General features: G+C 38.7%; 1 protein-coding gene across 3 annotated transcripts in view; it reads left to right on the plus strand.

Annotated features, from left to right (window-relative positions):
• The window catches only part of scn8ab (sodium channel, voltage gated, type VIII, alpha subunit b), a gene marked incomplete at both ends in the record, with an annotated part of 96,871 nt that overhangs the window by 9,216 nt on the left and 72,052 nt on the right, over positions 1-15,603 (plus strand). For all 3 annotated transcript variants that reach the window (XM_083972350.1, XM_083972349.1, XM_083972351.1), the window contains 4 exons: positions 8,552-8,682; positions 9,659-9,739; positions 9,849-9,977; positions 14,122-14,213. In XM_083972350.1, the coding sequence (XP_083828476.1) occupies positions 8,552-8,682; positions 9,659-9,739; positions 9,849-9,977; positions 14,122-14,213 (433 nt within the window). The remainder of the gene's footprint in view (positions 1-8,551; positions 8,683-9,658; positions 9,740-9,848; positions 9,978-14,121; positions 14,214-15,603) is intronic.

Genomic DNA, 15,603 nt, shown 5'->3' on the forward strand with positions numbered 1-15,603 from the left:
ATAAATATAATAAATAGGGAAGCCCATAAGAGTCCTTACTAAAGTCATGGCATGTTCATAAGCCTCGCTGCCTGTGGGAAAAAGCTCTTTTTCAGCCTTTCGGTCCTGGTTTGGAGGGAATGTGATGACGCATCCGTCGTCCAGGTCCAGGATGGTTTACAGGGAGTAAATGAGTTTAGTTTACAGCTGTTTATGGTTAAAAGTTCTGGCTGCAGAGAGTTTAAAGAAGAGAGAAATACAGTAACAACACCAGTCAGTCAGTCAGTCCTCATGAAGGCTCTGAAGATGAAATACACATTGAATTAAAACAAAACAGACAAACAGAAGCTCCCACTGACACACGTTGTGTCTTTAAAGCAGCAAATTAAATGAAAGCTTCATGCTTTTATTGTGAAAATCATCTTGTGATGTATATATGTTTTTTGTCCTCTCTGAACCTAAAATGTACTCTTAATGTTTCTGAAGGTCATTGAAGGTTCAAAGTGAACAACTGATAAAAAGAAAATATGGTAACACTTTACAATAAGGGTCCCTTAATTAACATTAGTTAGTGCATTATTATTAATATATAAACTAATGTGTTAATAAATGCTGAGTAATGCATACATAATGATAAAAAATTGAATTAACTGCTTATTAATAGGCTACATTAATACATTTGTTTCCTAATGCTAAGTAATACATAATAATGATTGTTAACATATCTTTAAACAGTTAATTAATGCTTAATAATGTACTAACTAACATTAATTAAGGGACCCTTATTGTAAAGTGTTACCAAAAATATTATTAGGCTGTAACTGATTGATCACCGACACCTGATGTAAAACACAGCAGATGTTGGTTCTTCTGTCTCTTTATCAATGATCAAAACTGTGTCACTTTGTTTTAAAAGATGAATCGACCAGTTCTTTAAACTATTGATCATTGTAATCTTCTAATAGGTCCATACACACAGATCAGACACAGATCAGATCAGACCAACAGACTCAGGGTCAGTTCAGAGAGTTGGACTCTTATTGTTTCTCTGCTCAGATCTCACTCATCATCTCTTTCTCAGTTTCTGTCTGTGCTGCTGCTGCTGCATGCCGACCAGTCATCTTCCTCCTCCTCCTCCTCCTCCTCCCTCTGTCTACCCATCCATCTCAGGTTTGGCTCTCTCCCCTCTGCAGCTCTCTGGCTTTCTTTCTGTTCTGCATCACTCCCCCTCCACCCCCTCATCCCTCTCTCTCCCTCTCCCTCTCTCTCTTCATCTCTCTGCTGCTGCTGCTGCTGCTGTCCCAAACCTTCCTGCTGCTGCTGCTGCTGCAAGCCCAGCTCCACTGTTCCTCCTCCTCACACACACACACACACACACACACACACACACACACACACACACACACACACACACACACACACACACACACACACACACACACACACACACACACGCTCCTTGCACCTGCATTCTGCCTCCAGATTCTTGCATATGAGCCTTTTTTTCTTTAAAGCTCTGTGGAGAATTAGGAACATTTCTCCAGCTTTGCAGCAAACAGGCCAATCACAGTGCAGCGTTACTCTGCTGAGTGTGTCTGTGTGTGTGTGTTTATGCATGAGTGTACACACTAGTATATGTGTGTGTATATATATATATATATTTAGCTGTGAGTAGGTAGATCAGTGTGTGTTATATACCTTCATACACTTTGTTTAACTCTTTAACTCATGTTGAAAAGATTCAGAGTATCTGATTCACTCTGTGTGTATTGGTGTGTGTGTGTGTGTGTGTGTGTGTGTGTGTGTGTGTGTGTGTGTGTGTGTGTGTGTGTGTGTGTGTGTGTGTGTGTGTGGCAACCTACTTTTTACACCGTTTGCCTGGGAAATTAATTAAAGCGGAGGAAATGAGTGATTAATAAATCAATTAATCATTGTTAAGACAGATAGAAACGTTAGTGTGATGACGTCACCGTCTCTGATCTGCAGCTTCACAGAGAAGCTGATGAAGGTCAGAGGTCAAAGGTCAAAGGTCGTCCTCTGGCCTGAAGCTGCTTCTTCTTCTTCTTATTCTTCTTTCTACTTCTGCTTCTCCTTCTCCTCCTTGTACTTCTTCTTCTCTCCCTCCTCTTCCTTCTTCTCCTTCTTATCTATCCTCCTCCTCTTCCTCCTCTTTCCTCTTCCCCCTCTTCCTCCTCTTTCCTCTTCTCCCTCTTCTTTCCTCTGTGACTTGTGTGTCTCTCATGTTTGGTCCGATCAGTGTAACAATAAAAAAAAAAAAAAAAATACAATGCAGAAACACACATTTAAAGCATAACAAAAGATTTACACACATAAATTATCCATAAATAGTCGACAATAGACAACATACATTATGTAAGTAACAGCATATAACCAATAATCTAAACATCCAATCAGAAAAAGAGACACACCACAGAATTGAGACTTGTAATTCCTTAAGTTTCTGATTTAAAATGTCACATGACATTTTTTCTTTCTACTGAGAGAAATCCTGCATTTCTTATTTTATGAGCATAAATCATTGATTGGTATCGATCAGCCTGGCAGACGATCAATTAAGGGAATTGCCTGACGGATATTTGCCCCCCTCCTCCCCCCTCTTGGTTTTTGCCAAGTTTGCGTCAACAAATTTTCTTGTTTCCAAATGGACAGAGTTCATTGACTGAGCGAAGCCTCTTTAGCAGGATGTTGGACTGTTACCCTGACGACCACCGGTGACTCTCTCTCACACACTCAGGAAGGACAAAGACCATGATGAGATGGTGTGTGTGTCTCGTGTGTGTGTGTGTTCTTGTACATGCTACATTGTGAGGACCAGAACGAGTTTTTAACCAACAGACTGAGGACATTTTTTGGGAAGTGAGGACTTTTTGGCCGGTCCTCACTTTTTCAAAGGGCTGTTTGAGGGTTTAGACTTGGGTTATTATAACGTTAGTTTATAACGTTAGGTTATAATTAGGTTGCTCAGTGACAGATTACTTGGAAAATTGGATATTGAGTGAGGGGCAGGGCAGGCAATATAATATGTATATCTTCTCCCTGCTCCCTTCCAACCAATGGAAGAAATGTTGTGATGATATTGTCAAATTGTGACAATTGCCTTGGTTGGAATAAATAAAAAGAAAGAAAGAAAGAAAGAAAGAAAGAAAGAAAGAAAGAAAGAAATTAGGTTTAGAGTAATGGTTAAGTTTAGGCATTTGTTTTGGATGGTTAAGGTTAGGGTAAGGGGCTATAGGGAATACATTATGTCAATGACATATTGTCCTCACAAAGATAGATTTACAAGGATGTGTGTGTGTGTCGCTCTGTGTGTGTGTGTGTGCACTCCGATGTGGCCATGTGCTTTACATTGATTAACATAATGGAGGATAGTTATGCACGCTGGGCATCTGTAACCTGCTAATGATATATTTCTCATTTTACAGTCTCTCCTTCCTGTTTGAGCTCAGTCAGCAAAACTCCTCTGTCGACCTCTGAGAGGACTCGGCTGCAGCTCCTCTGTGTGTGTGTGTGTGTCTGTGTGTGTGTGTGTGTGTGTGTGTCTGTGTGTGTGTGTGTGTGTGTGTGTGTGTGTGTGTGTGTGTGTGTGTGTGTGTGTGTGTGTGTGTGTGTGTGTGTGTGTGTCGTTGCTGTTGTCCCGTCTGTATAATGTTGGTTTAATGTAGATTAACAGGGAAAAAAGAGGACGTTGAAGGTAGATTCTCTCAGTCTGAAATGCAAAAAGGAGCAGGAGAGATGAAGAGAGAGTTTGAGTCAGAGAGAAATAAAAGAGAAAGAGAAAGAGAAAGAGAAAGAGTCCTGATGGGACCGATACGTTCTGTCCCTCCTCCTCCACGCCGTTGGACGCTATTTTTACCTTCATCAGATTTCAGGACACCACTCGTCGTCTCTCTGGACGCTGCTGGTCGCCTCCACCTTCCTCTCCGCTGTGAACCACAACCACAAATTTTTTTCAGTCTTATGCATATTCAACAGCAATTACCTTTATGATAAACACGCTCCCCACACCAGCAGGTTAACAACTGTGAGTGCAGCAACTGTTATAATAATAATAATGATAATGATAATAGTGATAATAATAATTAGGGTTACTATTACTAGTGTCACTGTCAACATTACGACGGAGTATTAGGGCCACATTGACAAATAAAAAAACCACAAACTTCGAGAATAGAGTCGTAAATGTACAACTTTATTCTCGTAAATTTACGATGTTATTCACGTAAATTTACAACTTTATTCTCGTAATGTTATGACTTTTTACTCGAAGTCTGTGTTTTTTTTTTTTTTTCCCTCAATGTGGCCCTTATACTCCGTCGTAACAACATATATCAGTTTATTTATATTATTTATTAGGGGTGTGCCAAAAAAATTGATTCACATAAGAATCGCAATTCTCATTTAATACGATTCAGAATCAATATAAAATGTCCCAAAAAAATAAAAAAAGGAAACAAATCTGCTGGCTGTCGGCCTCCATTTCCTTAAAGGCAGCATGTTTAACTGCACTATTTTTTTTTATTAAAGAGGCACTTTTAATTTTGTTACTTAAGCAATATGTGATATTTCTTTTATGCAACAGTTTCAACAATTCCATCTCAGCATGGATAAATGTTTAAAACTCAATAAATGTGAAAAAGACACTTTAGTCATTCTGTCTTGTAAAGCAGACTGGAGTAGATCATGAGGATCCTTTACACAACGACAGACTGAAGCAGAAATCATTAGGAATCAAATCGTTTTGAATCGAAAATCCATTTTGAATCGAATCGTAGCCCCAAAACTCAGAATCGAATCTAATTGTGAGATAGTAAAAGATTCCCACCCCTAGTATTTATCATATTGTTTATAGTTGAAGTCAGAGCAGTATGAAGGATGTGACTGCAGCTGAAGTTATTGAATGTATGGATTCTATCATTATAATAGGAAACACACATTAAATAACTCACTGGTTTATTATAAAGAGTCTAAACTGGTTCTTCTCACTCACTCCCCCCATGTTGTTGTTTATACACAGGTATATATGCACAAACAGACTTAGACACACACATACACACAGTGCTGCATGCCTCTGCCTCTGCCTCACCCCAGCGCTCATGCAGCCCCACTCGGCCCGGCTGTGTTTATGGGATGGCTGCTGTGCTGGGGAGTGGTTGTTGAGAGGCTGGAGTCAGCAGATCTGCCCCTGATCGATGACAGCATTTGCGGTTCTCTTCCAGTAAGAGCTTTAAACTTTAGGGGGGGAGAAGAAGAAGAAGAAGAGAAGAGCGTCATTTGGCCGTGAGGGGGAGAAGGAGGGAGAGGAGGATGAGGAGGATGAGGGTGAGGAGGGAGAGGAAGATGAGGAAGATGAGGAGGGATGAGGAGGAGGAGGAGGAGGGTGAGGAGAGCTTCCCATGCACCGGTCTGCTGCTGCTGCTGCTGCTGCTGCTGCTGCTGCTGCTGCTCCTAAAGGCGGCAACCTGATGATGATGATGATGTGGTGAAAAGCTCGTCAGGATCATCAGGCTGTAACGTCTGATACAACCAGGGAGGTGTTGTTAGCCCCTCCCCCCCACTGTGAAAAAAATAGTCCCACCTCTCCAGACGTTAGCTCCAAGTAGCTCTGCATCTCCTCTTTTCCTCCGCTTTTTTTCAGGTGAAAGTCACTGCTCAGTCCCCTCTACCATTGTTAACCCTCTGGAGGTCAAAGTTCACCTTAAACATGTGAATTCAACTACTTTAGTCCGTTTTTTAACATCGTAAAAACATCAACTATCTTTGGATACATGACAACAACTTCCATTCATACCAGTCATACGTGCCTGAGGCGGAGTGATAGCCTACGCTGTGATAAGGCTTTAGAATAGTAGCCGTGGTATATGCTCATTATACCACGGTTTTCACCTTTCCGTTTTATAATCATGTATAATTATGTAACATTACGACACATGAAGCAAATACTCACAACTAGCCTACTTTCCGTTTTGAAATCCCTCCGCCCAGCAGCCGAGTCTGGAATGTAGTTCCGGCTGCGTTTCCCTCTAAAACAACTCTGTGTGGTAACGTTGTGTTATTATCTCATAGCGTGGTGAATGTGCAGGTCACAACTTGTCCACCAGAGCGTTGTGGAGTTGTTGGATTGTGTATTTGATGAGTTTGATGAGGGAAACCAAGAAATCCCATGATGAGCCTCCGTAGCGTAGCTCTGAGCAGCTCACGGCTCTGCCCCGCCCATCTCAAAACAACATGCACTGATAATTAAAGGTGATGAACCTACTGCTATGACTATAGGGATTATGGTAATAGGAGAATTTGCCAAAATGTTGAACTATCCCTTTAAGGTAGATATCGATATAGATAAATGCAGCGACACAGGGTTCATCAGGGACCCCACCCATCCTGTTTTCCAGATATACAGAACATACAAACCTTTTTACAATGAAACATAAAGCATAAAGGGCGTTTCAAGGTTAAGTTGAAGGACTTTTTCACTTCTATCCTGAAGAGTTTTCACTCCTTCCTGCAGCGTCCTCTTTCTCCTGGTGGAGGAGAACACAGCAGAACTTAATCTTGTGATCAGTGAACAATTAGATTTTGTTGGGGGGGGGGGGTTTGGTCCAAAAGGTGCAGGGCTTCTGGTGACATGAAACCAACCCGGTGTTTCTAGAAACTCTTAAATGTCTCTAATTCTGATCTGAGCAGAGACAGCTGCCTTTTCCTCGGTGTAGTTTGTGCTCATTTAGGACACGCCTTTTATATTCAGAAGTGGGTTTTTTTGTTTTATATTGTGATAATTATTATCCCACACTGAGAATTCCCTTTATTAAACTAAACTTGTCAATTACATCCGGTTTGCCTGTCCACCTGCTGGCTTATACCAACATCTCTTGCTTTTTCTTTTAGTTTTCAGTATGTTTTTATTTGAACTTATATTATGAGTATTTTAAACTATTTATTGCACCGCGCACTTTCTTTCTTTCTTTCTCTTCTCTTGAATGTTTGCCTTTGTTACTGCTATAGTGTATGTGTTGTGTATGTATGCAATGCAGAACAAATGGTAATCAAGTTTGTGTAAATGTTCAAACATAACATACTGCATAGGGTCATTATAAGTTTGGCTTCATAAGTTTTCTTGCAGTCATCTGTGTTGAAGTTAGCGCTGATCATTGGTTTTTGTCGGCTTCTTTTACGTTTTTTCAGAATATCCCAAAAGTTATTATGGGTATGATGAAACCCGAAACATGCTACAGCTCAGCCTGTCATAAGTATGACATAGTGGTTCAATGGTTTCCATTCATATGTATAAAAACAGCTGGATGAAAATAACTCTCTGTAACACTTTACTTGACGCCTATCTCTATAACGCATTATAATCATACTTATAATAAGTTATAATGCAGTTATAGCACTGTATAACTATAGCTATAAACACTGATAAATGATCATAATGCTTTATAACAATAATCATAACTCACTATAAAGCATTTTATCACTTATAAGGTCAGGTATTATAATACGTTATAATTGTTAGTAACTCACTGACAATGACCACATTGAAAATGCATTATACATATAGTTATAATGTGTTATAATTGTCTTATAAACGTGTATAACTATCATTATAAACATTCATAAATTGTCATAATGCTTTATAACAATAAGCATTAGCATTTTATAATGGCTTATAAGGTCAAGTATTATAATGGAGTTATTATGCTCTATAATGTGTTATGCTTATTGTTATAAAGCATTATAATAATTTGAGTGTTTATAATGATAGTTATACATGTTTATAAGCCAATTATAACTATATTTATAATGCATTATAAATGTGGGTATTGTCAGTGAGTTACTAACAATAACAATTATGACGTATTATAATACCTGACCTTATAAGTCATGATAAAATGCTTTATAATGTGTTGTGATTATTGTTATAAAGCATTATGATCATTTATGAGTGTTTATAACTATAGTTATACAGTGCTATAACTGCATTATAACTCATTATAAGTATGGTTATAATGCATTATAGAGATAGGCGTCAAGTGTTACCGAAATCTCATATTTCCGTCACTATTTCCTCGTTGTTTTCCACTGTTTGAGGTTTGACTAGTCCACTTTTAATGACATCATCACGTTGCACCCCTTTCTTCTTGTTCTTGTTCTTGTTCTTCATAAGGTGTATCTGTCTTATTAAACTATGTTCAGGTTTAATTCTATAATAGTGGCATAAGATGACAATTAAGTTGTTAATTTAATTTATTGGTCTGGCAATTTAATCGTCAACTAAAGCTTTAGTGATTGTGATGCAGCTCCAACAACACCACATTGATTTTTTAAAATGTGCTGTTTAGAGGTCAGAGGTCGTGATTAACAGTGTGAAGGACTCGGGTCCAGATAGTTTCCAGTCTCGCCTGTGATGCCGTGTGACCCACATCAGCTACATCAACACAGTCGCCTCCTGCTTTTTGTTTTAAATGATGTTTTTACACTCGACTCGAATGTACAGTACAGTACCTGCCATGTATTAATCCTCTCTCTCTCTGTCTTTCTCTCTTTCTCTCCACAGACATTCATAGTCCTAAACAAAGGGAAAACACTCTTCCGCTTCAGTGCCGAGTCCTCCTTGTACATCTTAACCCCTTTTAATTTACTTAGGCGAATAGCTATTAAGATTTTGATACACTCATATCCTTTCAAGTGACTCATGTCTTGTGGTTTTTACTCTGAATATGAATGTGAACATCTGGGCCCAGTTGTTCAAAGGTAATCCGATCGGATTTTGGATAATGGATCAGATCAAATCTTGAAAATGGGTTGTTTCGATTCAAAACCAAAAACGGATTCTTCTGAGATCGGATTAGATCACGTAATCCAGTCTTGGTTTTCATCTGGATCAAACCCTCAGTTTGTCTTTACTTTTCAGTAGGATCGGGAAGACTTTGATCCAAAAAAACCCCCAGGATTATTCTGATCCCAGCAGAACAAAATGTGATTCAAACTGGTCAAATAAACAATATTCATATATATACATTTATTGATTTATGTTTTGCACCTTTTTTTTAAGCCCTAACAGTGATTAGTAAATAAAGTTAACTTTTGAATATTCTAAAACTGAAAAACATTTCCCCAATTACTTTTCCTCAAAATTGAATTCAATTAAATTTGAAGTTTGAATTTGAAACACATGGGGAAATATTCACAATTTCACTAATGTAGGCTACTGTATATTTGCTTTTTTTAAATGGATTTTAACAGCCCAACCAGATCAGGTCTGGCTGTTTAAAAGACATTGAAGGAACAACCATGAGCACAGAAATCAACAATCAGCCTTCATTGTGATGCACAGTCCCATAGAGCACTCATTATCCAGATTTGGTAATCTTGAAAAGTTTTGATCTGGATCAGACTGATCCAATCCTACTTTACTTTGAACAACTGGGACAGATTACATGATCCTGGATAGCAAAAGAAATATTTTTTATCCAGATTACACCTTTTGAACAACTGGGCCCAGGTGCAGGGTTTTAAAACATGTTGTTCTATATTATATCAGTGAATAGTGAGTAAAGCTAAGTTTACTTCAGTTTTTTATTGGTGAATTTAAAGGATGTTTTTGTGAATGTCTGAAGAACTGTTCAAACTTTCCTTAACTCCTCTCCTCCACGTTATTCAGCATGATCATCATGTGTACGATTTTGACCAACTGTATATTCATGACATTTAGTGACCCCCCGGAGTGGTCCAAACAAGTAGAGTAAGTACACATCTTCATGTTGTTATTACTTTATTTTGTGTGTTGGCCACATTTTCACTGTTGTCTTTCTTTCGTCTTTCTTCTTTTTCTTTTTTCTTTTATTCTAAAGGTATACCTTCACGGGTATCTATACGTTTGAGTCACTCACAAAAATAGTGGCCCGAGGCTTCTGTATAGACGGGTTCACGTTTCTCAGAGACCCGTGGAACTGGCTGGACTTCATGGTCATTTCAATGGCGTAAGTATCTCAACTCCTCATTCCATATCATGTACGATAAATCAAAGTGTGACAAAGCGCTGCAGTCAAAAGCATGATGTCACCACGACGACGACACACACAGATATCATGGTATTTATCATCTAACAGTAAAGTTAAAGAGTTAGAGTGATAACCACCAGACAGAACTTCCTGTTTAAGACACAGGAGAAGAAGCTTCAGATTACGTCATCAAATCAAATCAAATCAAACTTTATTTATAGAGTGTTTTTTTCATGCACAAGGCAAACTCAGTGTGCTGTGCAGCATATTACAATACAATCACAAAAGTGTAATAATAGTGCAAACATACAAGTAGTGCAGAGTGTACAAAAAATCACCACAAACACTTTATTATATATATATATAACACTTTACTTTACAGCAGTAGCTATGTCAAATTTTTGGCCATTTCACATCTGTAACAGCTGGATGACGCATTTCTGATTCAGTTCCATTTGAAGCCACAAAAAACTTTGGCTAAATGTTGAAGTTTTTAATTTTTGGTACAAAATGTTACAAACCCAAAGTTAAGCTAAACATCTTAGGACATCTTAAAGAGATAGTTCAACCTTTTTTGGCAAATTGGCCTATTGCTATAATCCCTATAGTCATACTGTAGCAGTAGGTTTGTTACCTTTAATTGTCGGTGCAAGCTATTTTTAGAACGGTGGAGCAGAGCCGCGAGCTGCTCAGAGCTACGCTACGGAGGCTCATTATGGGATTTCTTGGTTTCCCTCATCAAACTCCTCAAATACACAATCCAACAACTCAAAAACGCTTGCAACGACGATTAAAGGTAACGAACCTACTGCTACAGTATGACTATAGGGATTATAGCAATGGGCCAATTTGCCAAAAAGGTTGAACTATCCCTTTAATGACAGCTGGACAAGGTCAATGACTAACTTACATGTTCCATGGTGGTGCGGTGGGAGAGTCCTAACACTAACACACATCTGTCCACATGTGTTTTTCTCTTTGATTTAACCCTTTAACAACGAGTTTGTCGTTCTTCTTGTCTGCCGGGGTCGATGAAAACACTCAGAGAAAAAGCTGCTGTGGGCAAAAACTCAACCAAAAGTACTCTTTCCTACTTTTTAACATCTTTCCTACATTTTAACATCTGTCACCACTTTGTGAGCTCAGTCTGGTCGTTGCTGATGAAGTTTTTGTTCCTGAACAACAACTTCAAGTTTCTGTGTTTTGTTTTTTTTCCTTTCATGGATTCGTAGCAGAAACTGGACTGAGTTACACCTGAGTGACTGACAGGTTGTAGCTACACACAGAGCTACAGCAAATTATTATTAAACTCCTCTTTCTCCTTTTTCTCAATGTTGAATTTGATCATTGTTTAAAAAAAAATTAAATATCAATAGAAAAAACTATTACAGATGGAGCTCAATGAATCAGAATATCATGGAAAAGTTAATTTAATTCAGTGGTTTTACAGTGTCATGCAAAAGTTTGCAAGTGGAAGATGAAATGATCTCCAAAAGACATAAAGATACAGATGGCACATTGCCTTTACATTTTAAATCATATATATTTTTATTTTCATCTTTTACATTTTTGACAGAAGAGGAAAAGGTCTGGGCCCCCTGCATAGTTAGTAGCCTAGCTAGTAGTCTTTTGCAGGCTGCTGCTTTGTTTCCCTTTTTCACTCTGAAACTGTAGAAAACTACAATAATACACTGATATTGATGAAAATATTGAAAAAAAAGAGTGTTTCTTTCTTAACTTTATGTCTTTTGGAGATCATTTCATCTTCCACTTGATGAACTGTTCACATTAACACATATTTAGCCTAATATATAGATTCATCATCACACACAGACTGAAATGTTTCATGTCTTTATTTCTTCACAATTCAGTCTAATGATGTCACACTTTAATCAGCTAATTAACACCTAGTTAACACCTGCAGAGGTTTTCATGAGCTGCAGACATCCATGATATTCTCCTTTTATTGAGATGCACCTGTGTAAGCCCAAACAGATTTGCCTGCAGCAGCTTGAGTGATTAAAGGGATACGCCAATTTTTTTTCCCCATGTCTTGCCTCACTCCCGAGTCCATGACCAGCAGATAGACACCGTCCTTTCGACTGTGCGTGCAGTAACGAGGGAGATAGAGCCGTATCGCCCGTAATTAGCTTAGCTCAAACGCTGGAAGTGTATAGGTAGTGTTAGCCTGCCTCCTACCCGAGCTGAAATCAGCAGTCAGAAGCTGATTTAATTTTAGCTCTAAACTCTGTAAATATATCACTTTATCCACATTTCAAACATGTTTAGGTGAGAAAGTAGCCGTTTAGATCAGCAGTGTGTCGTTAATTTGTCTAAATAGCAGCTGTTTACAATTTTGTTCGGACGAATTCGGCGCTACTCAAGCTAGCCGTTGTGACCAACGCACTTCCGGTTACTTTCACAAAATAAAACACCCGTTTCCCTTTACATACAGAAAACCATGACGATAGAATTTGTGCTTTTACTTTGAAATAGTAAGCTAACCTACCCTCGATGTAACTAGCTTGAACCAAAATAAAGAGTCTTTGCTTGAACCCTCCGTTTTGACCGATCTGGTCCTGTTAGCGGCATTTGACCGCTCAAGATGCCTTACCGGAGAGTTTTGTCAGCTCTGAGACGAAGATCGGCCCGCTGGTTTCCGTTTAGAGTTGCTGAAGAGTTTCTCTGATGACTTTAGGTGGAGGCAGGCTAACACTACCCATACACTTCCAGTGTTTGAGCTAAGCTAATTATTGACTTTAGGTGGAGGCAGGCTAACACTACCCATACACTTCCAGTGTTTGAGCTAAGCTAATTAGCGACTTTAGGTGGAGGCAGGCTAACACTACCCATACACTTCCAGTGTTTGAGCTAAGCTAATTAGCGACTTTAGGTGGAGGCAGGCTAACACTACCCATACACTTCCAGTGTTTGAGCTAAGCTAATTAGCGACTTTAGGTGGAGGCAGGCTAACACTACCTATACACTTCCAGCGTTTGAGCTAAGCTAGTTAGTGGTGCGCCAGCTCTGCCCGAAAGGATGGTGTCTACACTGCAAAAACTCAAAATCTTTCCAAGAGTATTTGTCTTATTTCTAGTCAAAATGTCATTTTCTAGTCAAAACAAATCTCATTATACGTAAAATCACATAAAAGGTAGCTTGTTTTTAGACACTTTTTACTTCTTTCAAGCATTTTTTTTACTAGAAATAAGTAGAAAAATCTGAAAGTGGGCCAAATTTTTTCTTTCTTATTACAAGCACAAAAAACTTTCACTGGCAGATTTTTCTACTTATTTCAAGTGAAAATTTGTTTGAAACAAGTGAAAATGATCTAAAAACAAGTTCATTTTTAGGTGATGGGTCTAATTTTAAGTAGAAAGAGATTCGTTTTGACTAGAAATGAGACGTTTTTACAAGAAATATGACAAATATTCTTGGAAAGATTTTGAGTTTTTGCAGTGCATGTGCTGGTCATGGACTCGGGAGTGAGACAAGACACGTAAAAAAAAATGTTGGTGTATCCCCTCCCGTATTACATATATATAATGTTAACTCATCTCTTCTAACTAACTATCTACCTCTTTCCTGTACGTGTACCTGTGTGGGACGGCTGCTGAGTTAACTGTATCTGATCCACCTTGTTGCAGGTATATAACAGAGTTTGTAAACCTAGGCAATGTGTCAGCTCTGCGTACGTTCAGGGTTCTGAGGGCTTTGAAAACAATTTCAGTTATCCCAGGTAAGACAGTCCTGCAGGTGTCTGTGTTTTTTTTGCGGGTGGGGGGGGCGAGTCCCGGGGTTGATGTTAGGTGTGGTTTTGTTCCAGTCCCTCTTCCTCCTCTTCCTCCTCTGCCTCCTCTTCTTCCTTCCTTCCTTCCTTCCTTCGTTTCTCTTCCCACTTGGTCGGACAGGCGCTCTCTCTCTCACCGTGGTGTCCCTTCCCGGTCCTCGGTGGTGCTGGTGGTGCTGGTGGTGGTTGTCGTGCTCTTGCGCGTACATTGCGTGTGCGTGCGTGCGTGCGTGTGTTGTTGTAGTTGTTGTAGTTGTTGTTGTTGTTGCTGTTCTTGTGTGTGTGTTGTGTGTCATGGGGTTCTGTTCTGTGTGTCATCCTACCTTGTTGCAGATATGTAACAGAGTTTGTGGACCTTGGGAATGTCTCGGCGCTGAGAACGTTCAGGGTTCTCCGAGCATTGAAAACTATTTCAGTCATTCCAGGTGAGATTCCCATTTAAACACTAAGGCTGAGTATAATTCACCTATTAGCTGTCTTCATCTCTACTACTAAAAAAAAAAAAAGAGTATGTTTTATATATATTTTCTTCTTTTTTACTTTTGTTTTATAAAAATCAAAAATGGTAGCAAAACATTTTTGATAGGCTTAGCAGTCTACTGGCAGTCTGCTGGGCTCACAGCTCCTGTAGCTACAACTATAAGTCAAATATATATATATATACGATATATATATATATCAACTTCCCAAACCATGTCATGATACGGAGCAGGAGCTGAGATGTTGTTGAACTTAAAAACGTAAAAACATGATCACATACTGATCCAAATTCTCCTCTCAGAGTCCGTGACGCTGCCTTTTTTATGTCTTAAGACGTTTAATTCCCTGAGACTGCCAAGCCTAATGTGAGAAAACACAGTGACGCTGCATGAAGCTTTGAGACACATGCTTTTACAAGTTTGGCTTTATAAAGAGGCTTTTTTCCTTCTCAGTTTGTTTTCTTTTTAGGTTTAAGAATTATTTGATTCAGATTTTTTATTTTATTTTGTTTCATTTTTATTTGTTGGTTTTAATTTCTTTATCTTTCTTTATTTATTTGAAGATCTTTGTCCATCCTGGGAGTGTAAAGGAAACATAAATAATAGATAAATATCATAGATTAGCCAAAAAAAAAAAAAAAAATAATTCTGTGAATATTTGTCAAATTAAATTATTATTTTTTCTGGTGAAAATCACACAGAAACTTCTGGGTTAGATCCACTTGAAATGCTAGTGAAACAGTTAACATTCAGTCCTTCCAGAAAGATGCCGAGTTTTTTCTTTTGTGATTTGTTGTAGGGCAAAAAAAATCTTGATTCTTTAAAAAAAAAATGCAATGGGGATTTTTGCAACTTTACACAATGAAATTGCAGGAGATGGCAAAAAATGTGATCTGATGAAGTCTTCTCACTCTGCTACAACCTTAAAGAGGAACTATGCAAGATTTTCAGCTTTATTAACCAGCTTTAGTAGAGTAATTGTGATGGTAAGCTCTCGTCTCGTCACAAACATCAACTGCTTTACGGCGCTACGACACAAACACGCCCTGTAATCCGCAAAACAAAAGCGAACAAAATAGGGAATAAGCAAGGGGGGAGTTGTGGGTTCAACATATTTGCGTTCAAAAAGCTGCAGTTCATCCGGCGGCCTCTAGGGGCTGGGACAAGAAGTGAGCAATTCTCCATTGACCCCCATGTTAAAACAGCCGACTTTACAGCTTAAAAAAAACATATTTACGGCCTGGTACATTTTTTGTTTTTGGTCTCTACCGATAGTTTCCACCTCCGTGAACACCGTTTTAGTGTCATTTAGGCTTAAAATTCGTACATAAACGGG

This window comes from Trachurus trachurus (genome assembly GCF_905171665.1).
Source record: "Trachurus trachurus genome assembly, chromosome: 5".
NCBI classification, from domain to species: domain Eukaryota; kingdom Metazoa; phylum Chordata; class Actinopteri; order Carangiformes; family Carangidae; genus Trachurus; species Trachurus trachurus.